The sequence below is a fragment of the Nyctibius grandis genome, chromosome 9, assembly GCF_013368605.1.
Source record: "Nyctibius grandis isolate bNycGra1 chromosome 9, bNycGra1.pri, whole genome shotgun sequence".
Lineage (NCBI taxonomy): Eukaryota > Metazoa > Chordata > Aves > Nyctibiiformes > Nyctibiidae > Nyctibius > Nyctibius grandis.
Window position 1 is genome coordinate 1,503,137 of NC_090666.1, and position 27,565 is coordinate 1,530,701.

Sequence of the window (27,565 nt, forward strand, 5' to 3'; positions counted from 1 at the left end):
TTCTGTGCTGGAGTGCAGAGCTTTGAGCTGAGAGGAAAACCTCGCAGATAATCTAGTTTTGAATTGTAAGGTTGGAATTGGAGAGAACAGATAATGTCTTCAGGCCATCAGGAAGTGTCTTAGGGTGGGGCAGCATTGCCTGATAGTTGTCAGCGGTTCTTTAAAGGTTAAAATGACAGATTTGGTGTCTGTGGTCTTGGAGAATGGCTCAGGATACTGTCCCACTGGTAAGAGGAGATGGAAGCCCCAGACAAACTCACAGTCAGTGCTGCCAATTAAAAAAAAAACACTTCCTTTGCTCAGGAGGCAAACACAAGCTGATGATAACCATGTCACGTTATTTTTTTAACTTAGAAAAGCAACTAATTTTGTAAAGAAACAGTAAGACTTTGTAACACAATATAAAAATATCCCGTGGTGTTCTCTAAAATATAGAGAGCAATCCAGGTGGATTTATCCTTTTGCGTCAAGTGTAGATGCCCAGAATTATCTTGCGTTGTTTCGTTTGCAAATACAAATTACCTGCCCCCCCCCATTACTGTTCATTTGCCCTGCAGTGTGTTGACACACAAACAAATCCAGTTTTAGTTGCAAGAGATTGTTAAGATCCATGTGCAGAGGAGATACAGCTAAAAAGTTTTTACAGTTCCCATTTTAGATTTGGAATAGAGAGGGCATTCCCATTGCCTTACTTTCTTTTATTAAGATATTTTATCAATTACATTTAGGGAAAGTTTTGTGGCCGTGAAACTTCAATTGATTTTTTTTTTTTCTTTGTGTTTCATCTGCCCCATATTTGATTCATGGAACCAAGTGCTTACTTAAACAGATGCTACAAACACAAGAGGACAACGTGAATTTATCGCTGTCCAGATAGTGTCAAACCAAGCGCGTTTCTTTCATCGGCGAGGTGACAGGTCACTCTAGTATGGACAACTTAGTAGACATTTTACACGTTGACCTTAGCAAGGCTGCTGACATTACCTCATCTGATTGTTCTCACAAACAATCTAAAGAAGTACAGCCTGGATGAAGTTGTAGTGCTGAAAGCAGATGGGAACGGTTCCGAAGATCTCATTGTCAGGTCGTGGCTCAGCAGGGTCACGCTGTGTGTGTCTTACCTCTGGTTCCAGTCACTCTTCGTGTTAACAACCTAGACGGTGACTACAGTGTGCTTAATAAATTCGTAGGTAGGAAACTGGGAGAAGCTACAGAAAGAATGAAGAAGGTGCTTGAAATTCAGTTTGAGCTTAACAAATTGTAGGTATGGCCTAACAAACTTGGAGGTGGCTGAGCAAGTCTGGTTGTAAGCTGTTTAGTGCTTAGTGAAACTTAAAATACAACATGAAAAGTAATGAGGTAGCAAGTCTGCAGAAAATAGCCAGGAGAGGTTAGGGACATGCCAGGGCAAACGTGAGCCAACTAAACTTCGCTGTGAAAAATCAGGGATGACATGAGGTTTTATAAATGTGTGAGCAAGATAGTCTGAAAACAAAGGAGCTCATCCTTTTGCTCTACATGGCGTGCGTTGAGACTCATCTGAAATGTATCACATTTGACACACTTTTCAAGAAAGTCCAGAGCAGAATAAGAAGAAAGACCAGTGGTGCAGAAAATGTCACCTATTAAGAAAATGGGAGGATTTTTTAAAAGTAAATTAACAAGCAGTACAAGTTTTCAAGTATTTAGGACTGCTGTAGAGAAAAGGGGAATAGTTTGTGCAATTCAGCATGGCCACAGAGATCAAGGAGTGATGGATTAAATTGTAGCCCCGCAGTTCAAGAAAGATGTTGAGGTGTTGGAGCGAGTCCAGAGGAGGGCGACCAAGCTGGTGAAGGGTCTGGAGGGTCTGACCTATGAGGAACAGCTGAGGGAGCTGGGGGTGTTTAGCCTGGAGAAGAGGAGGCTCAGAGGTGACCTTATTGCAGTCTACAACTACCTGAAGGGAGGTTGTAGTGAAGTGGGAGTTGGCCTCTTCTCCCAGGCAACCAGCGATAGGACAAGAGGACACAGCCTCAAGCTTTACCAGGGGAGGTTCAGGTTGGACATTAGGAAGCATTTCTTCTCAGCAAGGGTCATTAGCCATTGGAAGGGGCTGCCCAGGGAGGTGGTGGCGTCACCATCTCTGGAGGGGTTTAAGAAAAGCCTGGACATGGCACTTAGTGCCCTGGTCTAGCTGACATGGTGGTGTCAGGGCAACGGTTGGACTCGATGATCCCAGAGGGCTCTTCCAACCTGGTTGATTCTGTGGTTCTGTGATTCTGTGAGAGAAAGGTTCAGTTTCGATCTTAGGACTTTCTAATGAAAAAGATCATTAAATATTGGAAAAGACCGTGAGAATGCTTTTGAACATAGCCTGTTGGAGACCTGTAAGTAAAGATTTGGCAGACGTCTCCCAGGAGCAACATAGGTGCACAGCTGATCCTGCTTTGGAGCGGGAAAGTGGGGTAGGCAATGTCTCGAGGTCCTTTCTAGACTTTTCTTCTGATTTCACGTGAGTTTGCATTTTAATGGGTTGGATCTCTGAGTAGAGATACACTAGGATGTAAAATAAAGTATATACTTTGGGGCTCAAGACACACCAAATAATGTGTAATGGTGGGGAAGAAGTCTTGCTTATCTCTAGGAAACATTGGACTGACTTTTAACACCTTTAATTGTAATTTTGAATTAATATGAAACTTATATGTAACTGCAAGCATCAGTAGTGTAATTTACTTGGTACGAGACTACCCAAGTGATACTGGTGTAGGACAGTTAAATTTTAGCCGTCACAAATATTGAACTATAATAATTTGTCCATGTGTGACCGACTAATTCTTGGATCTGCTTGCATTGCTGCTGAAAGGGACAAGGCTTCATTCACAAAGCTTGTCTGGGACCGGCCTGTTTAATGCTAAGCTTAAGCTTATACTTATTATACTGAAATACAGCAAAGCAGTTACAGAATCAACCAGAATCAACCAGGTTGGAAGAGCCCTCTGGGATCATCGAGTCCAACTGTTGCCCTGACACCACCCTGTCAACTAGACCATGGCACTAAGTGCCATGTCCAGTCGTTTCTTAAACCCCTCCAGAGATGGTGACTCCACCACCTCCCTGGGCAGCCCCTTCCAAAGGCTAATGACCCTTTCTGAGAAGAAATTCTTCCTCATGTCCAACCTGAACCTCCCCTGGCGAAGCCTGAGGCTGTGTCAAGTTGTGGTAGGCTTCATCAGAGATGTTAAGGCAAACGTAGTGTGAACTGTTGCCTTACGTATTCACCATTCAGAGCAGCTCTATATTGATTATTCACCTCTCTCTCCTTCCCAGGAGTTTTGCTTTTTCAAAATTAGAGGTTGTCAGTTGGTAATCTCATTATTTTAAATGCATGACAGAAACAAAGAATAAATAATACGTTTTATCCTACAGAAATCTAGAGTTGGTGATGAACCTGGCTCTTTGAATGTTTCTTTGCCATGGATTATTTAGTATAATTTATAGGATGCGTAACTGCAAACCAGGCATTCAAGCTTACAGATACATTTTTGGGTGAAGTCTTTAATACCAGCAGCTATTACAAGGGAAGAAGAACGGCTGTATTGTGCATGCCTTTCTTGCGTCTCAAGAGCATGTGCTGTAGTAAACTGTTAGTAGCACATACAGGAGTTTTTCCCTTTTTTTTTTTTTAATACCAGAAATCTTAGTGTATTTCTGTTTACTAATGAAAGTTATTAGCTCAGGGCATGGCGTGTTTTTTGCTGTTGTTGAAACTCCATCGATTTGCTGGTTGAATTCACAGAGTTTTTCAGTGCGGATTCATTTGTCAATGAAACTTGAAGGTGAGGTGATTTGTTATTTGTTGACTGAGGTTTATTTCAGTGTATTTTGTCACAGTCCAGTGGGACTGTGCTTGGCAGTGTTTTATCTCAAGTCTGCAGTAACAGTAAATCAAGTAATAAAAACACGTTAAACTACTGCAAAATATGACTTGTTTTATGATCATCTTCTGATGTAGGAGGTTTAGGGGATGAAGATAGGAAATTATTGATTCAAATGGCCCTGTTTCCCTTTTATTGGGAAACAGCCCTGCTATCATTTGGAATAGGTTGGGCGTAGCGTGAAAAAAAAGGATATAAAAGGTATTTCCATAATACAGGAACATATTTAGGCTTTTTTTATCATCCTACACCATATAACTCAAGTAATACTTCCCAATGTTCTTACTGAGGGAGATGTGGCAGGTTTAGGTAAAAAGCACGAGTGAAGTTGAGGTTTTCTAAATGCAAGTTTGCACCCTCTGGCTTTTGACAGTGATTGTACCTGACCATAAACTGCCCTTTATTCCTGTCACGGCAGCTGGATATATGTAGTGATTTTCTTGATGGGTGTTTTTTTGTTCTCATCCAGCATCCTCTGCCCTCAAGTACGAAGTAAAATGTTAGGCTTTGATTTTTGCAGTGATAGCTGTGACTGTATTGGGGCAAGAGGTCTCTTTGCTGTATCTCTTCGTGTTGGTTTTCAGCAAGGGTCATTAGCCATTGGAAGGGGCTGCCCAGGGAGGTGGTGGAGTCACCATCTCTGGAGGGGTTTAAGAAAAGCCTGGACATGGCACTTAGTGCCATGGTCTAGTTGACAGGGTGGTGTCAGGGCAACGGTTGGACTAGATGATCCCAGAGGTCTCTTCCAACCTGGTTGATTCTGGGATACTGTGGTGTACTCTGGGCCAGAGGCAGTTGTACTGGATTCTTTGCTCTTCTTTAGAGGCTGCTTATCTTAAATGCAGACCTTAAGCAGGTTTTTGTTGTTGTGTATTTTCTTGTTGGCCGCTTCTGAATGAGTAGAACCTAGAAAGTGAAGCTATGTAGTATTATTTTCCAAGTGGAAATAGTATGGAGGAGCCTAATAGCATCAAGTGAAGAATAGAGTCTGGATTTTTTAAAATAATAGTAATGTAGTCATCTAGGTTAGTAGGGTAGGCAGGAAAACGCTGCTTTAATTCAAAGCATATGGCATAGAGAAGCATCTCTAAACAGCCCGTGTAGTCTGATCTGTCTTACCTGAAGTTTGATGGCCTGTGCATGTGATAGCAAAGATTTATTCTGAATAATGAATCTCGTAGCTGTAGAAATCGTGTTGTTCTTGATGGAGTTGGGTGCACAGAATCAGCTCGGCTTAGTTGAGAGCCCATCATAGCAGGGTACCATTCTGAAGTGCTGTGGAAAGAAATGCTGTGTAACGTGATAGAAATCCAGTGTCCGAGTCCTTTTTAGTTTATATTTTTTAATTACTTAGATTAGTCTCTAACGGTAGCTTTGCATCATCTTTTCAGCATAATTGCTTGACAGCTGTTTAGTAATATATAAAGGAATTTAGAAATGACTGCTGGGAGATTCTTACAGTATAATATTCCAGGGCTGAAGCAGCTGGAATCCCACAGCTTCAGAGCTGTATTCCATGAATGCTGCGCTAGTAAGAACAATTTTAATTCTTGAATTTCTTTTTAATGCTTAAAAAACATAACCATTCTGTTCTGGGTTTGTTGTTTTTTTTTTAAGAAATGAAAAAAGATTATCGCAGCCTGCTTAGGGAAAATAATGATAGCTGAGGCTGATGGAGAAAGGGCTGCTGCATTGGGCTAATTCTCCAAATTCTGTTCGAATGCTGGAGAGCTGTGCATGGCAAAGTGATTTTTGTGTGTTGTACCACGGTGTTCCTGCCTGTTACAGTACTGAGAAGGGGTTTGGTAGTGGCTAATACAGCTGTTGAAAGCAAAACTACCTTTCTTATCTATATTCTAGGAATTGCCCTCGATGTCTTTGTTCTTTCTACAGCGCGAAACTGTGGTTCTGTGACTTACCACGCTTGGGCGAAAGTGCTAGGATTGGGGTTTGTATTTTCATTCTGCTGGGCTTCCTAGAGTAAACTGTAGTGAGCTTGAGCTTCATGGGTCTGGTTGCTGGTTTAGGAGAGTTTTAGCTTATGTAGGCTGTGTTACACGTGATGCTGAATGCGGGTGACGGTATGGATGAAAAGTGTATTGATGCCACGGCAGCTGGTGAGCAAATAATATCAGTTCTCAGAAAGGAGCTGCCGTGCAATGCTTGAGAGGAAGGACAAGGCAGTGACCCACTCGTTCTGTGGTGCCTGTTGCCCTCTCTCTGTTCAGTCCGTGTAGGGAGGCTTGTATGGCTTTTTGAAGCTGGAATTTTGAAATGCCTGAAGGATACCTTTAACCTTTTGTGTCTTGCAGCAATTTTCTTCCTTATCTATGGATCAATCTTGTGTAGTTTATTTGTAGGAAGAATTACAGTGGCTTCAAGTGTGATGTTAGCAAACAAACCATGGGAAGGAGCAAAGCTTTCTTGCATATTCAGGTACATTGAGGGGATTGCCAGTTGGAGTGGAGATAATGGAGTGGGTGTGGCACTGGTGAGGCCGCAACTTGAATCCTGTGTCCAATTCTGGGCCCTGCACTTCAAGAAAGATGTTGAGGTGTTGGAGGGCGACCAAGCTGGTGAAGGGTCTGGAGGGTCTGACCTACGAGGAACGGCTGAGGGAGCTGGGGGTGTTTAGCCTGGAGAAGAGGAGGCTCCGAGGTGACCTTATTGCAGTCTACAACTACCTGAAGGGAGGTTGTAGTGAAGTGGGAGTTGGCCTCTTCTTCCGGGTAACTAGTGATAGGACAAGAGGACACAGCCTCAAGCTTCACCAGGGGAGGTTCAGGTTGGACATGAGGAAGCATTTCTTCTCAGCAAGGGTCATTAGGCATTGGAAGGGGCTGCCCAGGGAGGTGGTGGAGTCACCATCTCTGGAGGTGTTTAAGAAAAGCCTGGACATGGCACTTAGTGCCCTGGTCTAGTTGCCATGGTGGTGTCAGGGCAATGGATGGACTCGATGATCCCAGAGGGCTCTTCCAACCTGGTTGATTCTGTGATAACATTCGTCATCTGTGGGAACTGAGTTCCTGAAGCCACATGAGGATGTGCATGTTAGTGTTCTCAGACATCTCCTTCCGTGTGAATGATCTGGGTGTAAGGGCTTGGTGGAACGTAATTTTTAATCAACATTTTGGAGAGCTGATTTATAGGAGGAAAAACATCTGTTGCTAGGAAAAATAAGGAGAGCATGTGGAAGTAATGTTTCAATTCACCATTAGGAAGTCAACGGTGGCAGATACCTCCTATGTAAGAGCAACTGTATGGGATTTTAACAGGCCATAAATACATGTTGTCCATTAAGCTGTTTTCTTAGCTTGTAATCCTCCTTTTAGTAGAAAAAGTTATGGAATGTGTGGCAAGGGCAGAAAATAGAAATAATCTGACACAGATTCCGGCAAACCTGTGGCATAATTAAGACTTTGTAAATTTGAAGCGCGCATCGTTTGGTTTTTTTGACACCTATTTCCAGTATAATTTTTACTTTTGAAATTGTGTAAAGACTTTAAAGTGTGTACGGAATAGATCTTGTGTGGCATGTGGTGTTTGCTGATGTAAGAATATCGAAGCAACTATTTAATATCTGATTGATAATGTGGATGTTCTGAATTTCTTTTCATTATCAATTCCTCTTGGAGTATTGTAGATGTGACATGTTAATAAAATTTAGTATTTTTGTGGAAAAATTAGCGAATGGGAGCGTTTTGGTATTAGAGTAGGACGTTAGCATACATCATGATGGTCATGTACTGCTGGTAGGAGTGATAGAAACTTACAATAATGACTCTTTTGTTTTTTTTCTTGGCTACCGTTTCTTTTTCAGGTATGTAAAACTTCACTGAGTTTCTCTCCTTTTTTTCCCCCTGTAGTTGCATGTGATGTTTGTTAACTCCTTTTTTTTTCTCTCCCTACCTGAACTTAGTTTGGAAATACTATTAGAAGTTACACGTTTCAGCATATAAGCAGCACTTTGCACAAGAGTAAAATTCTAATAAGTACTTGTAAAGTTGTTTGTGAGTATTAGAATGATAACTACCCAGCAGGCAGTATGCTGCCTAGAGTAAGAGATGATCGTATGTTCTCCTGGATGTAGGTAATAGTGTATTAGTTCACTTAAATGTAACGTATTTTAGAATTTAAGAGTAATTTGTTTATATGTAATTTTTCTCTCTTTTTTTATTACACTGCTTTCCCAGCAAGGACAAGTTTGGAAGGTTTGCAAAGCTTTTCACCTTCCCTTTGCCCGCTTGCCCGCTTTCAGAATCGGTCTCATACTCCATGACTTCTGTCTCTACAATCATAGAAATCAGTGTGGGGAGGTTTTGAAACGAGCTGTCATTCGAGTTCACTGTGTTGCGTAGAAGCGCCTGGCATGTAATTTAGTTTTGCATGAGACACAAAACTCCTTTGCAAATCCCTATGAGGACTATAAAACGGAGTATTTGCAAGAAAATACAATTTGAGCACAAATTTTGTCCTGTAAATAACGCCGCTTTTAGTCTGTTTCTCCAAACTAAAGGGTGTAGCATGGCTTGCTGGTCAGAGTAGTTGAGGAGTGTGTCTGACAGCATGCACCGTAGCTGGCAAAAGTAGGTGCTTCCTCAGTCGTTTGCCCACAGAAGCTGTTCTGATACGTCTACGTAAGCTATTTAGGAGACTTAACACTTAGTTGCGACTTCTGTTCAAATCAAAATTTAATGAAATTTCTCGATTGCTGCTTTTAAAGCGCAGCCCGTGCTACCGTAGGAGTAAAGAACATGAGCAAAACTTGAGTTCTTAATCTAAGGAAATAGGATACTTCAGGCAAGTACTGGTGGGTTTTATTGTGGGATGGAAAATTGTCTTGCAATTAACAACCTGAAGAAAAATTAAATGCAGATTGGTGGTGGGGCTTGTAGTTTTTTTTCACAAAGGGTAGTTTAATCATTTCATGTGCCCAGCACTGTCCTCCACAGATGATGACATGATTGAATTTTCTAACAGTTTATTAACTCCAGATGAACACAACACTACCTCAAACCAGGAATAGCATTAAAAGGAAACCATTTTTTCCTCCTTCTTTTAGGACTGAGTTTTTTTTTCCCTCACTGCTGTACTGCACTAACTGCTTTGATACTTCCATGCATCTTTTTCAGTAGAAGAGCATCTCTGTACTGTTTCCCATTGCATATTTCGGCTGTGACAGTCCCTGCACTTTGCCTTTCATTTTATCACCTGCTCACTAAAAGCAAAGAAACAAAAAAGAATCAATCTATCTAGTTTGTCTTCAGATTTGCAACTATCCCTTCGCTTTAGATGGATGACTGTGTTTTTACTTCATTTTTTATTATATTTTTTTATAGGCATGCGGTGACCCCAAAGCCAAACCATCCTATCTTATTGACAAAAACCTGGAATCTGCTGTCAAATTCATAGTCAGGAAGTTTCCAGCAGTAGAAACACGCAACAACAATGTAAGTACTTAAATGGCTATATAAGTATTTTTCTAAATACCCTGCAGCAATTGTTGCTCAAATCTGCGAGGTTTTATGTGGTCTTAGAAAGCATCTGATGCTACAGTTGCAGTTGGAATGTAGTTGTTTCTGAAGTATCCTGTCAGACATTTGAATCAACAACTGTAATTCTGGATTGATTTTGTTAGGGTAGGACACTTTCTGGTTTTCTTCTTGCCTACTCTCTTCTGTTCCCTTTCAAAGAATAGTCAATGGGAACTAATCCTTGAAAAAATCATGCCTTACTTTGATAGTTGAAATTCTTGGTGACCAGACTGATTGCAGAAGATGGAAGTCGCATAACTTCACTTGTGATGAGACCTGACGAGCACATCAATAAAAGGCAACTGACTGCAAAGTGGGAAAATGTGTTTGTACTTTACAGGTGCTCATACCTTACAGGTGCCCTTGCCTATGGGATCAGTCTCTGTGGGAATAAAGAACGCCTTGGTACGTAAGGAGAAACCTCGTGAAGTACAAACCCACAGAAACATAATTGTTTCCTCTTCATATGCAGTGAGTTCAGTTGCAGTAGGAAATTATCTTTCACCCTGCTGAGTGATCCAGTATGGCTGAATTTGACTTTGTGGCCTTTCAGAGATAATTAAGGTTATTAGATTACAGGTAGGCGTTTTGGCAGGTGATGTACACTCGTTTCTCTGTTTCAATTTGAAAGTCGAGGGAAAGATTTTTGTTTTCCTTTCCAAAGGTGGAGGTAGGTGTTGGGTTTGCGTGTTCCCTGCATGCAACTACTTGCATGTGTGCTTGAGAGGTTTAGGCTTGCTTTAGCATTCAGGTTTCTGCAGAATGATAGTGGTAATAGCAGTGGGAATAATTAGTTTCATTTACAATGCCATCTAGAATTTCTATGTAACGTCTCCAGTAATACCAAGGAAAAAAAAATCAGAAAAACATTCCCTTATGGAGGAAACTATTTCAGTAACAATGCTTTCTCGCTTTAAAATTTGTGCATGTTTTGTGCTGTTTAATATTGCTCATCTTTGTATTGAAGTTGTGTTAGTAACAAATACGGCAAATTCTTTATGTAAAAATAGTAAACCCTTTAAATCAATAGTAAACCCTTCAGTATTCTCTAAACTTCAGTGGCAGATCTACTATTAAAATTAAAAGATTGTGTACATAGAATTTGTTTAATGCAGTTGCATGTATGCTCTGTATGTCTTCTGGATGTTGAGTATGAATTTGAAGCTTAACTAATGAGAGATATTTAAGGATTTACAAGGACAAGTAGTGACAGGACGAGGGGGAATGGTTTTAAACTGAAAGAGGGGAGATTTAGATTAGATATTAGGAAGAAATTCTTTGCTGTGAGGGTGGTGAGACCCTGGCCCAGGTTGCCCAGAGAAGCTGTGGCTGCCCCCTCCCTGGCAGTGTTCAAGGCCAGGTTGGATGGGACTTGGAGCACCCTGGTCTGGTGGAAGGTGTCCCTGCCCGTGGCAGGGGGGTTGGAACTAGATGATCTTTAAGTTCCCTTCCAACCCAAACTATTCTGTGATTCTATGATTTTGTATCGTGAAGTTTATGGAGAGAGATCAAAGCTAACTTGACATATTTTGACAATGACAGTTCCTAAAATAGGACTTGCTCATAATGTTTTGTCATTGCCTTGTGTTTATTTACTGTGAGCCCGCCAGGCCCGTGTTTAGCAAGCACAGCTATCAAGAGCCTATCCTCTTTATGTATGAGCACAGTTTAAAGCAGGGATTTTGAGTTCTGGCAATAGGCAGCTTGGGTTTCCCTCCCTGCAGGTCAGCCCTGACAGCAGTTTCCTTATCTTAGTTATTTACAGATGTTTTCATGTAGGGTGTTGTGTCTCCCAAAAGAAACCTTTACCCGTAACAGATACCTAATAAGACAAAAGCCATGTCATGTGCAGAGAAAGTTCTAGTTTGATGTAAGATAAATTTTTGTCTGTAAACTTTAGCTTCAACAAGGCATAAACATCCAGCTTCTGGTCAGGAAGATGTTCCCCTCCTTGCTCTTCCTTTGTCTCCTTTCTCCCACTGGCCACCAACCAGCTCACCATATATTAGGAGGGCACACCAGTGAGTTCCTTCAGTAGGGAGAAGGGTGATCAGAGATTTAAAAGGGCAAGAAGCCTGTTGGAACAAGGACACATCAATTAATGAAATATTACGAAGGATTATTGCAGGGGTAATAGTTGCAAAATCATAACCTGGGCTTCCTCCTTGCAGTGAAAATTCCAGGACAGCCTTTCAGGGAGGCATTTTGGATGTTCAACTGCAGCGGTTGCCGTAGCTTAGCAGGGTGCATACAGTTAGTAATACCAGTCAGTATAGTAATACGTAGTATTATACCAGTAGTAATACATGTCGGTAGGTGATGTTGCTGAACAAGCTTGCATTCAGTGAGGGAAGCAGTTTGGATTGAGTGCACCCTCAGCAAATTTGCAGATGACACCAAGCTGGGTGGGAGTGTCGATCTGCTGGAGGGTAGGAAGGCCCTACAGAGGGATCTGGACAGGTTGGATAGATGGGCCGAGACCAACGGCGTGAGGTTCAACAAGAACAAGTGCCGGGTCTTACACTTGGGCCACAACAACCCCCTGCAGCGCTACAGGCTGGGGAAAGAGTGGTTAGAGAGTGGCCCGGTGGAAAGAGCCCTGGGGGTGCTGATCGACAGCCGGCTAAACATGAGCCAGCAGTGTGCCCAGGTGGCCAAGAAGGCCAATGGCATCCTGGCCTCTATTAGGACTAGTGTAGCCAGCCGGTCTGGGGAAGGGATCGTCCCTCTGTACTCGGCACTGGTGAGGCCGCACCTTGAATCCTGTGTCCAGTTCTGGGCCCCGCACTTCAAGAGAGATGTTGAGGTGTTGGAGCAAGTCCAGAGTAGGGCGACCAAGCTGGTGAAGGGTCTGGAGGGTCTGACCTCTGAGGAACGGCTGAGGGAGCTGGGGGTGTTTAGCCTGGAGAAGAGGAGGCTCAGAGGTGACCTTATTGCAGTCTACAACTACCTGAAGGGAGGTTGTAGTGGAGTGGGAGTCGGCCTCTTCTCCCAGGCAACCAGCGATAGGACAAGAGGACACAGCCTCAAGCTTCACCAGGGAAGGTTCAGGTTGGACATGAGGAAGCATTTCTTCTCAGCAAGGGTCATTAGGCATTGGAAGGAGCTGCCCAGGGAGGTGGTGGAGTCACCATCTCTGGAGGGGTTTAAGAAAAGCCTGGACATGGCACTTAGTGCCCTGGTCTAGTTGCCATGGTAGTGTCAGGGCAATGGTTGGACTCAGTGATCCCTGAGGTCTCTTCCAACCTGGTTGATTCTGTGATTCTGTGACTTTTTGACCTATTCTTAGGTGCTGTTTTTTCTCAGGTGCCACCATTTACAGTGTTTTGTGACTCGGGTGAACACCACGTTTTATTGAAGAGTGTGAGCAGTCTCTGCTGTAATCAGATAGGTGCCAGCTCTTGAAAAGCCTGCATTTTTAGTCTTTTGAAACAAGTGATTCTGTTATGTTTCCTATTGATAGCTTTTACATCTTTAGTCACAAAAAATACAGCTCCTGGTTTTGTTCCTCTTGCAGTGCTTGACATGCCGAGTCAGACTTGAGCGATGTCTAACAATTGCTGGTTTTCATTATTGTGGCAAGAGTGAAAGTTTATGAGCAGTTCAAATGAAAATGAAATTCCTTGCTGACCAGGCTGAAAAATAAAGTGGAGTAGTTCATCTTCCAAAGGATCGATTATAGATAACCCTGGACCTCATCAGTTCATACCTCACTCTCTCCCATTCCTGTGATCTCTTACACTTGCCCTTTCTTCTCCAATCACCATCATGAGCCATATAAGCTTGAAAATGTGCAGTTTGAAGACTGAGCTCTTCAATCAACTGTTGATGTTGGCCAGCAGTGTAGTATTGCTTAATAGTGGGTGAAATACCTGCAAAGGAGGGAGTTGATGTAAACCAAAAATTTGAAGGCTTGACAAAGTGAGAAACAAACATTTTACAGTCCTGTTTCAAAAGGAAACTATATAATAACAAAAGGTATCTATCTACTGTGTTTGGGAAACCTCAGTATTTATATTTCTTTTAAATTGACCAAAGCTTTGCTTTGAAAGACTTCTAAAGTGGAGAAGCCTTCCAAAAAGCTTTATAGCACTATCATTCTTGGTCAGATCGGTGATCTGATTGTGCTAGTACTGACTCAGGGTAACATTTATTTTTACTGAATTTCCTTGACTAGCTTCAGAAGAGAAGTTCCAAAGGAAGGGATGCAGAAGCAGCCTGATTTTTCTGAAGGTTTTTTAGACCTCCTCCTCTTATAAGGCATACAGGCAAGGTTCTTGCCCCAGAGAAGTTGAAAGAGGATATACTGAACTCCAAAAAAAAACCATAGTAGGGCCTAAAAATTGCTCTTTTCTCAGGCAATGCTAACATTTAATGCCATTGTAAAACCAGAAAAAAATCCTTCACGATGGGGAACTGGAGGTGGAGGGAGAAAAGACGTAGATTTTCTGTAGATTGTGGGTAGGGTCTGAAAAATCCGCTGCCTGCACAGGTGAAGCTCTGTGTCTGTGTGATGGAGCTAGCCTCCTTTCTGCTTTCCAAAACACCACGTATGGGGAGTAGTAAGAATATCTGCCTTCTTTCTCGAACATATGTTTTTCTTTTGCTCAGATTGCTCCTCAGCAATTTCCCTGTAGAAGAACTTCCTACATTTTTAAAAGTCTACAGGAGAAGTTGAGGCTTAGTCATTGCTCAGCGATAAGCAGAGCAGTGAAACGTTAGTCACAAGTTCGTAAGTGTACGGTTAGTGGGAGAAACATCTGTGTTTTCCACATACTGCTAATCTTCTCTTTTAGTAGCTGTCTGCCCAGTATTGTTCGTATTGATTCCATTGTGTTTTGTGTTGACTACACATTCAGTTTCTTAGGAGAGAATATGTTAGGGGGTTATTTCTCTGATTTAACTGGAATAATTTTCTACTGTATTATGTCAGCAGGGACTGGAAATAAGATCATATGAGAGCAGAGTAGAAGCCCCGCACTTCAAGAAAGATGTTGAGGTGTTGGAGCGAGTCCAGAGGAGGGCGACCAAGCTGGTGAAGGGTCTGGAGGGTCTGACCTACGAGGAACGGCTGAGGGAGCTGGGGGTGTTTAGCCTGGAGAAGAGGAGGCTCAGAGGTGACCTTATTGCAGTCTACAACTACCTGAAGGGAGGTTGTAGTGAAGTGGGAGTTGGCCTCTTCTCCCAGGCAACTAGCGATAGGACAAGAGGACACAGCCTGAAGCTTCACCAGGGGAGGTTCAGGTTGGACATTAGGAAGCATTTCTTCTCAGCAAGGGTCATTAGGCATTGGAAGGGGCTGCCCAGGGAGGTGGTGGAGTCACCATCCCTGGAGGGGTGTAAGCAAAGACTGGACATGGCACTTAGTGCCATGGTCTAGTTGCCATGGTGGTGTCAGGGCAATGGTTGGACTCGATGATCCCAGAAGTCTCTTCCAACCTTGTTGATTCTGGGATTCTGTGATTCAGTGTGGGCATTTCCAGCCTGCCTGGGTTAGCATCTGCAGATATGAATTAGTTCACTTTACATTTTCTTTACTTTTTCTTCATAGATCTGTTGGCTTTTTCCTTTTAGATCCCAGTACGTAGGTCTCATCTGCTTATTGTGTCTTCCACAGTTTCACTTCGTAGTGAGCTGGATGTGGGAAAGGTGGCGTGGGCACAGCATGGCTGGACCTCCTTGGCCAAAGCTTATTAGAAGACATTAATGCATGCTTTTATTACATGCTTTCTTCTACAATAAGATTGTTGAAATCTGCACTTTATAACCAGTCTTGATTTTTAATTTGTGATAGGCGCTTCCAGTAATTAGTCTTTGTCAAAACACTTAAACTAAATACAAATGATCATATGAGGCACTTGCCAAGGTAAACCTAACTAGTCATGTGCTCGCTCTTGTTGCTTCGTAGTGTGTGCAATACCTGCAAAGGAGTGAGTGTAATACCTGACCTGTTTTCTTCATCCATTAAAGCTGAAATCCTCTTTTGATTTGATGATTGACCACTTAAGGGCTTGGCTGTTAAAAAACAAAGAAACAGAAAAACCTCATTAATACCTAAACAGTATTTAAACTAAGCAGTGTTACTGAGATGGCATTCCAAAAGTAGTTTTCGTGCATTTTAAATGAAAAATTCTTTCATGATATAAATGTAAGCATGCAGGCAGCTGGAGACGTACGTCCAGAACATTTTTATCTATAGAATAGCACAGCTGAGGCTTTTATTCTGTAAATAGTTGCCTCAAAGATGTCAAGACCAAAGCCAAAGCTTGTACAATATGATAATATGAAGAATATGAAGATGTCAAGACCAAAGCCAAAGCTTGTAGGATATGATAATATGTAATGAGCCTAATGTAGGAATTACTGTATGAATTTATGTAAAAGAAAGTGACAGAGTGGGGAAACTGTTCCTTAAGTAGCTACATCAGTTTTTAAAGAGGAGCCTCACTGCTCTGTCTCCAGTTACTAATAACATGGTCAACGCTGGGGACAGTAACAGTCTGGAGCGCCATGGGTGGCTTTCCTTTTCCAAAGAGTTAACTCAGTGCTAGAAACTTGAAAACAACCCAAAAATAGATCTTGCAGTAGAAACATTAGTTAGTAAACATATTAAATATTCTATTACATCTTTTTTGTGCAGCGTGTCGCTTCAGAGGCTGCTTTTAGTTGGAGATAACAAAACCAAGGACACATCCATGATTCTACAGTTAGTTTACGGAATTTAAAACTCATTTTCGTCATTTGATCAGATCCTTCTGTCTCTCCCCACCATTCTGCTATGGATTTTGTAGACACAGAACTTTGTTCACGGGAGTTGAATTTTTAAAATCTTCATCTAAAGACTCTCCAGGTGGCAAGCGTAGTGGGTATAATAAATGACAGCGAGAATACTGACAGTGATGATTTACCCTTACCCCCAGAATTTGAACAGTCAGAATTTGCAATACTGCTTTTTGGGGCTTATATTCCAGCTAGTTAGATTAAGTTGATGGTGTTTTCTCCAAAGACATTGTAAGATCCATGGCGTAGAAAACAAATACAAGTGGTTAATGGTCATACTTGCAGGAAAAAGTCATGTCTCCTGACATGAGGAGAAAATTCCCCTACTTACTGCCTATTCATGGGTTGTGAAATAACACATTTATTCACATACCACTGCTACCAGTCAAATAAATAATGGTAAAATAGTTACAGAACTACAGTTGTCCTCTGGTTTTCTACACATAAAACTCTCTGAACAAGCTTTTCTACTTATCTCGTATTTTTCCTGTGCCTTCATATTAAATTCATATTTATTCACGTTGTTAATATACCAGTGTCTGTGTCATCACCTTGTCTCTGAGCCATCGTGTTCATGTAAGCTTTAAGTGAGGCTGTCTTGCACTTTCTGATTTGTTTCTCGCTTCTTTTAATGTACTTTCTTTGTGTACATAATCAGTTATGTAAAGGTTCTGGGGCTTTTAAATGAAGAAGGAAAGGCACAAGACAACTTGGTGAAGATCAGTTCCTTGCCTTGTAGATAACGTACTTGACAAAGTGTCAGCTTCACTCTGGTATTTAAAATCCTGATTTATAAATAATATTCAAATATGATTGGAGATACGGTATTTTGTTAATAGACAAAATAAATTATTTCAGATTTTTTATTCTTGCTATATTATGCTAAAATTCCTACAGCTTTTCGTATGCCTTAAATCTAATTCACCTCGTTCAACAAAAATACTGTTGTCCTTGTTCGTGTCATTTGTACTTCAAATTCTTTAAGAATAAATAAAACACTTAGGTCTAACCAATCAACAGGGCATGGTTAGCTATAGTGAAAATAATCTTCTGATGCTAGTAATGTTTTAAGGATTATTTCTTCAGCTTATCCTATTTTAAAACTTTTATTGAATATTGGAAACAGAGACGTTTGCTGATAAATGGCATTGCAGGCTGAGGAAAAAAGCCTCAAACCAAATAAATGATATAGCACCAGCTATTTCTTAACAGCTGTTAGGAAATTAGTAATGGAAAGTTTTGTTGCAGTGGGTGTGGAAAGAGCTACACCCACATTCCTGAGGGATTAAAAATGCAAATAACCATCCGAGACCCTGTGAGCTGTGTTTTCGACCATCATTGATCAGGCTGTGCTGTATGAATGGAACTGTTGCACCGTCCCGATTTAACAATGATTACAGCTGATAGATTGGTTTACTTTGATAGTAATATTTGAAATCAAAGTGTGCTTACACCCTCAACGCTCAGAGTTCGAAGAATGATCGCCTTAACTCCGTACAAAAGTTGTAGCATCATTTAAGTATAAATATTTCTGGGAATACAGGTAACTAGTGAACAGTGCCCAGCGGTGATTCCTTAGTTCTTGGCTGGGTGTAATGAGTACCTCCCTATATTCTCTTATTTAATGCCTGGTGCCACAGGATTTCTGAAAAAAGATTATTTATCTTGCAGCCATAGTTCCCAGCACTGTCTCCCTTTTTGCCATACCTCCCACTTCGTGTGTTGTGGCTTTGAAAGTGTTATTTGTTAAAGCAAACATAGGTGTCATGTACAACAACTTGTACCTACAACAAGTCTTGATCGTCTCCCTTGGCGTTGCACCTTGTTTAGTGTGAGTTACTTTAGTGTTCAAGTCCCAGCTGATGAGGATGTGAAAGAAACTTAAATATTCTATAGGGTGGGCGTTCAAAGCTGGACCTTCAAAGTTTAAATCCTTTGCTCTGGTTTAAGAGTAGGTAGGAGTATTTTATAACGTAGCCACTCCAGTTTGCTCATAACTCTGTATATGCCCGTCTTCCTTGGCTATAATGGAAGTCTTATGGCTCGAGGCTTCTAAAAATCATAAGAGCTTCTAAAAATCATCATCACCTCTGAAAATTCAGAGGAAAGAAACAAAAATTATCTCCTAAATGATACAGTGGTCCAGGCAGCCTGCCTTTTAATTCAGAGGACTTTTAGTGCTTTACATAAAACTGAGAACACAGATTTATGAAGAGAGGGACGTGAAGAAGCGTATTCAGTTCTAACCTCTCATGAAAATAAGCGAACCAATTTGAAACAATTTATTTAATCTTTCTTATAATTGATTGCTCTTGCTGAGAAGAAAATCCTATTTAACTTGATCAGTCTTTAATTTAAAATCTTGCAGCTTTTTGGAGGGCACTTTTTCATCTTGAGTGTTATGACTCCTTTAACTCATTTCAATTCATATATCAGGAAAGAGACTTAATTAGTAGCTGGATATTGCAAGTTAAATAATTGGATTCTTGCCGTGCTGTGAGACTGTAATACATAGATAAACAGAATGGCTGTTCAGTAACAACTGCTTTGAATTGTAATTGAGTGATCTGTTTCCTCCAGAAAATTTGGAAAAAATATGGAAATTAAATGATATTTCGTTGTCTGTTTAAAAAATAAAAAAAATAGGTGTGAACTGTTTTATGCCCGTGTATTCCCATTTGCCTCTTCCATTTTATCCACCAGTGTCTAATGCTAGTGTTTTGCTTCTTTTTTGTTCCTTTATTTCGTTGCTTTTGTTTGAATGTATTATTGTGTTTATATGGAACTGGTCAAAGAACCGTTACTGTATTTTATGTTTGTATCTACATTTTATTTTGCATGCTTAACGTGGCTTTGCCTGGATATTCTTTTTGGTAAGTTCAGAATTTAAAAGCATAATGTTTTTCTGTAGTAAAGTTTGTAACCTGCCCCTTTCTTTTCTCCCACCTCGAGTAACGTCATTGGTTTTTTGTCACACTGATTTGTGCTCACGTACTGTTCTGCTTTTGCTAATTATACATACGATAACACTGTCTTCCTAACTACCCATTTTCATCTCTAGCTGAGCTAAACAATACGAATTTGGTACTAATGTGTACTAATTTGACTTTTATCTTCCAAGTATAGTCGGCAGCTGTTAAAATGATCTGTTCTGAGAACTCTGTGTGTATTTGAGACACAGATTCTCTTAGAAAACCATGTTACGGCTTCTTTGCATAGCCTGGTGGTTACTCTGTGCTTCACAGGGATTATTTTTCAGCACTCCAGACCTTCCAAGAACAGTGTGCATGTTTATGTTTCTCTTCTAGCAACAGCTTGCTCAGCTCCAGAAAGAAAAATCGGAGATTCTGAAGAACCTGGCCTTATACTACTTCACTTTTGTTGATGTTATGGAATTTAAGGTAAGGTATTGCACATATGTCCGTTGTTCTGTCACATCAGGTTTCTGTCTTTTTATTTATGAAATAACACTATATAATGAAACAGCTGAACTTGTAGCTCTGTTCTTTAAAAAAAAAAACCCCAAAAATGAAGTCAGTCTCCATCACTAAGCATAGTAAAGTGATTTAGTTAGACCTTTTTAAACTAAAGTTATTCCTTTGTTTTTCAAGGACCATGTTTGTGAGCTGCTGAACACTATTGATGTTTGCCAAGTCTTCTTTGATATTGTAAGTTTCTGGGTTTAAACTTTCAAATGCTGCTTTAAAACGTTTCTAATCAGTGTCCTGTGTGGAGAATTAGGAGGACTTGTTTATGTTAGCCCCAGAAATGTGACATCTCTAGTTATAAATGCAAGAGAAATAAAAATACTGTAATCTTCAGATCTCTAACTTTTGTAGCAATCTTGAAATCAGAAGATAAGCAGCCCGTTTAAAATGGTCTGTGGAAAGCAGTAACAGCATTGCCCGTTACAAGACATACAAATCTTTCTGTAATTTTTGCTTTATTGTATCGGCAAGTTTATTCTTAGAGGTTTTCTGTCATCTACATACTGTAGGCTCACAGAACAGGAATATTACTGCTGTCCGCTTAAGAGATATGTGAGGAGGTCACTTCTGGTGTTGGCTAAAGCAAGTAGAAAAACAACTAAAAGTGTTACATTTAAAAAAAAAACAACAACCAAACACCAAAAAAAAACCCCAAACAAAACCTCAGACACCTTTGCTTTTTGGTTTCAGCTTGCTTTTCTAACGTTCCTAATGTCACCCTGCTGGTTTTAGTCATTATTCTAAATTTTGGCTGACTTTGTTTGATACCATGAAAGAGGAGCAGGTATATATCCTGTGGAAATGGTCTTACCAGGCCAGTGGGTTACATGCTAGTTTTTTTATGTTAGGGAGTCTTACTAAAATATAATTCACAGGCCAAGGCACTTGTTGACTGCTTAGTAACATCCAAGAAAAGTTTTCCTGTCTCTCAGCCAAGCTGTAACACTTGAGCCTGGAAGGATTTATTTGCGTGCTTGCTTTCACGAATACAAACGGTTCTGGGGATCTGAGTGAATAAATTAAGATTATACCAAGTCTATATGCAACCGTGACAGAAACTTTGATCAAGACATTCTATCTAAAAAATGCTGAAAATTGGTGGAAAGGTAAAGAAAAAGTATTATACTTGTTTCTGAAAGTTTTAGAATGATAATCTACTGCTTTTTATCTCTAGACTGTAAACTTTGATTTAACAAAGAACTACCTGGATTTGATTATAACCTACACAACTCTAATGATATTGCTGTCTCGAATTGAAGAAAGGAAGGCTATCATTGGATTGTATAACTATGCCCACGAAATGACACATGGAGCAAGGTAAAAACCTGTTGTGTAGGAAGTGTGTTTAATAATAATAATAATAACTACACCTGAGTGAATTGTTTGTTGTTGCTTTTAGTGACAGAGAATATCCACGCCTTGGCCAGATGATTGTGGATTATGAAAATCCTTTAAAGAAAATGATGGAGGAATTTGTACCTCACAGTAAAGTATGTAACTACTTTTCACAGGAACACAGTAACCATAACTGAGAGAAGCAGAGATAAAAAACTGAATATGCAAGAGTTTGTTTTGTCAGAAGCCATTAGGTATAAATTTTACAGGAGATTTTACTTATGGATGTCTGGGGCTGGGGATTGATATCCTATTAAATAACAGAACCTATAGAAATACAGGAATGCGAAGACCCATTGGTAATCACACAATCACAGAATCACAGATTTTTATTCACTAAGGATTAGAAATGGATTAAAAATAAGTTGTGTATCATCTGAGAATAGCTACGTCTGTGTTTTGTAGCTTGAAATTAAGGAGATTCCTAATGTTTCTATGAAACCATTTTTTTGCTGGTTTACCATTCTAGATGAATTTTTTTTTTTTTTTCCCCAAAAACCTGAGGGTTTTTACTTTGGATTGTCCTTAAGCTGGGGATGCTGGAGATCACCACTGCCTCTTTAATAATATCTCCTGTACCCAAAAGCTGACATTGTGTACCCTGCTCGGTTGACTTTGCTGAGTTAAATGAACCCAGTTCCTTTAGCCTTTTCTCTACAAATGTTTTTAAGCTTTTATTCTTACACAGCTGATTGTGCTGCAGTTCTGTGATGATTTATCTAGACTGTGTTTTCATATGAGAATACCTTGGAGAAGTGACAGAGGCCTCACCAAAGTGAATATATATCCTGTTTATCACTTCCCGTTCGTGCTTGCTCCTTTGTCGAAGGAAACTGGGTTTCTAGGTGCTTGCAAATTGATTGACTAACAGCTTATTTTGGAATCTTGGGCAGGAGTTAAATACTAAGTTATTGCCTGAAGTTTTTAAGGTTTGTTTTTTTTTTTTTCCCCCCCTGTTTTGAAGTCTTAGGTACTGGTTGTGTTTTCTCTAGTCCTCTTGAGACTTTTCTTAATTTCCTTGAACTTCTGCAGATAGTCACTAGAAGTTCAGAGTTTTTCAGCTACTTCTTGAAGTGCTCTGAAGTAGTTTTGAATACTTCTCATTTGTCTAAATAAACTGTAATCTTATTTTTGTTATACTTTTTTCGCACAATTCCTGTGTTAAGACTTATTTAGCTAAGGATTTCATTTTCAATTGATCTTTTCTTGTACACATTTTAGCAAAGTTTATTCACTTTTCAGTATTTTTGTTCATTTTTATTTAATAGTGGACCAATCCTTTCCCTTGAAATGTTTTGTAAAGCTATTTTTAAGTCTAATATTAATTCTTCTGCTTATTCTGTGCTAGAGGTATATATTGGAGTTGGGTATCCCTTCAGGCAGATACTTAGGTTGCTCTCATGGAACTGTGAACTTAAGTTGTCCTTCCATCATCTCCCTGCTTTGCAGTAAACCTGACAGTTATTTAGTACTCTAAATTAGCTTCATCAGATTTTTTTTTTGCCTGAGTGACCTTCTTTGCTGGTATAACGCTTAGACTTGGCTCCCTGAAGACTCATGCAAGGACCAGTATTGATGCAAAGGACAGGGAGAAGGTGTGGGACAGCACTTACTTGGATAAACTTAATCTGCTATGAAGATGCTCCTGTAGACAGTATGTGCTCAAAATAATTATAATTTGGTAGCCAAGAGGGAAGGACATACTAAATGAAGTGGCACAGGAGGGAATAACACAATAATTAGGATGCTTGAATAAATAATGAACAACTTCTAGCTGTAAGACAGATTTGTTCTCCCCTATTGATTTTTATCATGTCCTCTAATTCTGAAGTCAGAGTTTTATAACCAGTTCAGTCAAATGTTTTGTTATTACTGTTAGTAATAGTGCTGAGAATACAGCCCTACTAATAATATAGTACTTAGTGTCTGTTGTGCTTGGAGTATGGCAGCGTCAATACGCAGTTCACAACATGGAGTAAAGAACTTGGGTATTTATTCAAGACTGAGCCTTGAGGGCATCTTCAAACTAATCCTTGGTCTCCTTTTTAGTCCCTTTCAGATGCTCTGATTTCACTCCAGATGGTCTATCCTCGAAGAAATCTCTCTGCTGACCAGTGGAGAAACGCACAACTACTGAGCCTCATCAGTGCCCCCAGTACAATGCTTAATCCTGCCCAGTCTGACACAGTATGGCCTTTTAATTTGCATTATATGATGAAGTTAAGCAAGGTTTTCCATAAAATAACGTAGGGACCTTTTGTTTTCTGTTTGATTACCTTTATGTGGCTTTTAATTAGAGAAGTGAAGAGGTTAGTTGGGAGAGCTGAATACTTCAGTACAGAGGAAAAGTTTTCTCACATTAATTAAAGCTTCTGTTGGTTAGCTCATGCCTTCATTTTCAGTATTTGGTAATGAAAAGATGAAGGGAAGCAATGTTAACTTGTGCAGTGTGGAAGGAAGGAATCCTGTGTGCTGTCTCAGGTGTTTCTGGGCCAACAGACTGAAAATCAGAACTGATTTTTACTATTTCCATTTGCTCCCTCAGTTGTAATATGAATGGTCATATTTCTGAACCAATTCAAGCGTTAACAGCTGTCGGGTGGTGATTAGTAAACATCAAAAGCCTTTAGCTCTCTGATATTCTTAAATACAGTGTTTGTTGAAGCTAAACGTTTGTCAAAATGTGTTCACTGTTTTGTTCAAGGTATTGGAGGGTGTGGAAGCTCATGCAATGTTCAAGCCCTCAGTTTCTAGAGGGATGAAAGAATGCCCTGTTAGTAATCAGCAGCAGTCCTCCATGGTTCATCAGTGTTTAAGGCTTTATTTGTCCCTTTTTCTAAAAAGTATTGCTTAGGAAACGTATTGTCTTTTATATAATTAATTTGCTACAAATTACTCTCTTTTTTTCAACAGATGCCATGTGAATACCTCTCTCTGGATGCAATGGAAAAATGGATCATTTGTGAGTAAAATATTCTAAAACAGCTTGTGGTTGTATTAAAAAAAATAGTTAACATTTAAAAGACCACTTGTTTTTCTGTACTGTACAAAAGCTGTTGTATTCAAATTAGATTCTAGATAACTCGATTAAATCTCATTTGCATGTATAATACTTCTACATGCAGTGAAGTTAGACTTCAGCATATGATGGAATGAGGTTTGTCATCAATTTATTCCAGACTTTGACTGAAAGTGAGGGTTTTAGTAATTCTGATGAAAATAGCTGAGTAGTATCAGCATTAAGTGATTCATGTTACAAAAATATTTCCACTAGAACAGTGTGGGGTATTTTTTTAATATATAAAATGATGTTATCCATTAAACAGTTTATCAATGAACTATCTTAACTATTTAAGAGAAAATGTGTAATAATCTCACTGTTCTCTTACTGTCTTTGTGCATCTGGTTTGTGACACACATCAATGTGAACTTTTGAAGTCGGATTTATTTTGTGCCATGGAATCCTAAATAGTGATGCTACAGCTTTGAACCTTTGGAAACTTGCACTTCAAAGCAGCTCTTGCTTGGCTCTGTTCCGAGATGAAGTATTCCATATTCACAAAGCTGCAGAAGACTTGTTTGTAAACATACGAGGGTGAGTTTACATTCTCTCTTTCTCCTTTCAGAACCTCTGTTAAAAAAGTATCATTTCTTGAAGAACTGTTTTGAAAATGGTACTTCTACTTCATATAAATTCTGCTTGAGGATAGTCAGTACACAAACATTTTTGCTTAGTATCTCGACTGTTTCTTTAATGCATAACTTCCAGGAGCCTGATTTCATAACCATCATGCCTTTTTTTAATCTCAGTTCTGAAAAAGTCTGGTGAATCACTCTCTGAAATGGCAAAAGTTAAAATTAATGATCTCGCCCACAAATCTTAATCTAGGGAAGAGAAATGATGTCGTGAATGCAGAGTCGTCTTGAGAAGTTGCAACTGTCTCCCACTGCAATATATCATACGAGAACTCAGGCAGTGACAAAGTTGAGGTCTCTACCAGCTAATACCAGGGACCACTTTGGTGGAGAGTATTTTTGGTTTGGATATCCAGTTTTAACGTTTAGCTCTGAGTAGGGAAATAAGTCTTGTGTGAGCTTTTCGCTGTATCCTGCTTACTATGGCGTGGAAGCTTCTCACAGCTTGCAGCTCTTTCTAAATTGTGCTACTGATACTTATTACCATATTGGATTGTTTTTTACTTGCAGCTACAACAAGCGTATTAATGACATCAGAGAGTGCAAAGAAGCCGCTGTTTCACATGCGTAAGTGTCCTACAAAGTTTTCCTGACAGATTTTAGTGTTGTTTTTCTTAGTGAGGTTACAAAGAATGTATAAACAGGATTTGTTGAATGCTGAATGAATTGTGCATTTTCAAATGAGATCGTGTACTGATTGTCCTTTTAAATCTGGGTTTGCTTAATGCTATCGATTCAACATCCCAAGTTTTAGATTGTTTTTCAAATTTTCAAGACAGAAGCATTTAGTTTATATATTCTCCAGTTCTTGTCTAATTACTTTATGTGCGTGCAAACTAAATAGAAATGTTTTAGCGGAGTCAAATGCAAATCACACACCGAGGCAGACGACTTAGGTTTTAAATTTACTCGTACTTCAGGAACATACAGCATTGGTGGTGGGGATGCCCATTTTCATTGAACCACATCCTTTGAAATACTGAGCTTTTGAAGTTGGTATGATATGAGCTGCCTGTGCTTGGGATAAAATGTTTGGAAAAATCAAGTGTTCTGTGGTTATTCTGTGGAATCATCATCTGTGGATGATGTTTCGGTTTGTTCTTTTGATGCAGCGGTTCAATGCATAGAGAGAGACGCAAGTTTTTACGTTCTGCACTCAAAGAACTGGCTACTGTCCTGTCTGATCAGCCAGGCCTCTTGGGTCCCAAGGTAATTATAGTTCTCATGTTTTGCATTTATGCAGTCTTACAGTGTGTTTCTCAGTGATAATATGACATTTAGTTTGGTATCTCAGTGATAATATGACATTTAAAACCTACTGTGGTTTTAAGAGTCTTTGGTTTAGACACTAGTTGCCTCTTAGTGTACACAAGGTGTCCAGCTGTTGTATATATCCATAAGCTTGTGAACAACTTTTCTTTTTCAGGCACTTTTTGTATTTATGGCATTATCCTTTGCCCGTGATGAAATTATTTGGCTGCTTCGTCATGCAGATAATATGCCAAAGAAGAGCGCAGATGATTTCATAGATAAGTATGTTAACAATTTTTAGTGTGATACCTTAAGTATTTATGAAAATTTCACAGATGAAACGCATTTGAAGGAAAGGGAATCTGGGGAAAGGATGGCTCTATGGAGGAGTTGGGACTGTTCAGAAAATCTTTACATGGGAATACCAGAAACGGAAGCACATCAGTGAAAGTTTGTTTTCTCTAGAACATGTATTTATAAAATAAAAATATTTTATAAAAGTTTGATGCATTTTTCTCCTGTGAGAAAGCAAAACAAAAAAAAAAAGCTTTCTCATGTGTCTTCATTGTTACTGATTTGCATTGAACAAATTAGTGGTGGCGGGAAGGAAACTAAGAGCTTGATGCGTTGATTTGTAGAAGGTCCCCTGCATTGTAGCAATACTGTGTTTTAAATAAGATTTATTTATATAATACGGCATTAGTGTCGTCATAAACAGAAGGTAAAAATGAGAAACGGGTTTAAGAGATTTATGAGGATAGGCAGAAGGGCACTAGTTTTCTGTGAGGTCTTTTCAAGATTGTTGAACACAAGATTGAACTGAAAGTCTGTGTATTGACCGCAGGTGTTTAAACAACAAGTGACAATCACAAGGTTATTTCTAAAGCTGGAGGAGGAGAACCTTGGGTTTTCTTCACTGGACTAGGTGCTAGGGATGGAGGTCCCACAGCCTCTCTGAAACAACCTGTGCAAGTATTTAACCATCCTCCTGGTTTTAAAAAGCAAACAAACCAAAACCAACCCAACAGAAAAGCAGTTATTACAGTCGTATTTTTCAGATTTAACCACTTTTTGAGAATTTTTTTTTTTTTCAAATTGAGCATTATAGAAGGGCTTCTTCAAAAAATAAGTGGAAAGTTATACAAACCTTTGAGGATTACTGTGAGGGCATCCTGCTACTTTATCTCCTGTTGAGTGGATTTTACCTTGTAGAGAAAATCACCTTTGTAAACTCACTTTACAATGTGAAAAAGTATTTTCATACAGAAATTTTAGCGGGGCCTGTTGCGATAGGACTGGGGTAATGGTTTTAAACTAAAAGAGCGTAGATTTAGGCTAGATATAAGGAAGAAATTTTTTACCATGAGGGTGGTGGAACACTGGCACAGGTTGCCCAGGGAGGCGGTAGGTTCCCCATCCCTGGAAACATTCAAGGTCAGGTTGGACGGGGCTCTGGGCAACCTGATCGAGTTGAAGATGTCCCTGCTCCTTGCAGGGGGTT

The 27,565-nt window shown here is 39.8% G+C and overlaps 1 protein-coding gene across 2 annotated transcripts in view; it reads left to right on the forward strand.

Annotated features, from left to right (window-relative positions):
• The window catches only part of NCKAP1 (NCK associated protein 1), a 60,190-nt gene that overhangs the window by 4,200 nt on the left and 28,425 nt on the right, over positions 1-27,565 (forward strand). The window contains exons 2-12 of one of the 2 annotated variants that reach the window (XM_068407497.1): positions 9,260-9,370; positions 19,543-19,635; positions 19,846-19,902; positions 20,897-21,039; positions 21,122-21,212; positions 23,167-23,304; positions 24,031-24,079; positions 24,556-24,712; positions 25,324-25,380; positions 25,926-26,022; positions 26,240-26,346. In XM_068407497.1, the coding sequence (XP_068263598.1) occupies positions 9,260-9,370; positions 19,543-19,635; positions 19,846-19,902; positions 20,897-21,039; positions 21,122-21,212; positions 23,167-23,304; positions 24,031-24,079; positions 24,556-24,712; positions 25,324-25,380; positions 25,926-26,022; positions 26,240-26,346 (1,100 nt within the window). The remainder of the gene's footprint in view (positions 1-9,259; positions 9,371-19,542; positions 19,636-19,845; positions 19,903-20,896; positions 21,040-21,121; positions 21,213-23,166; positions 23,305-24,030; positions 24,080-24,555; positions 24,713-25,323; positions 25,381-25,925; positions 26,023-26,239; positions 26,347-27,565) is intronic. The other variant, XM_068407498.1, reaches the window with a different exon arrangement.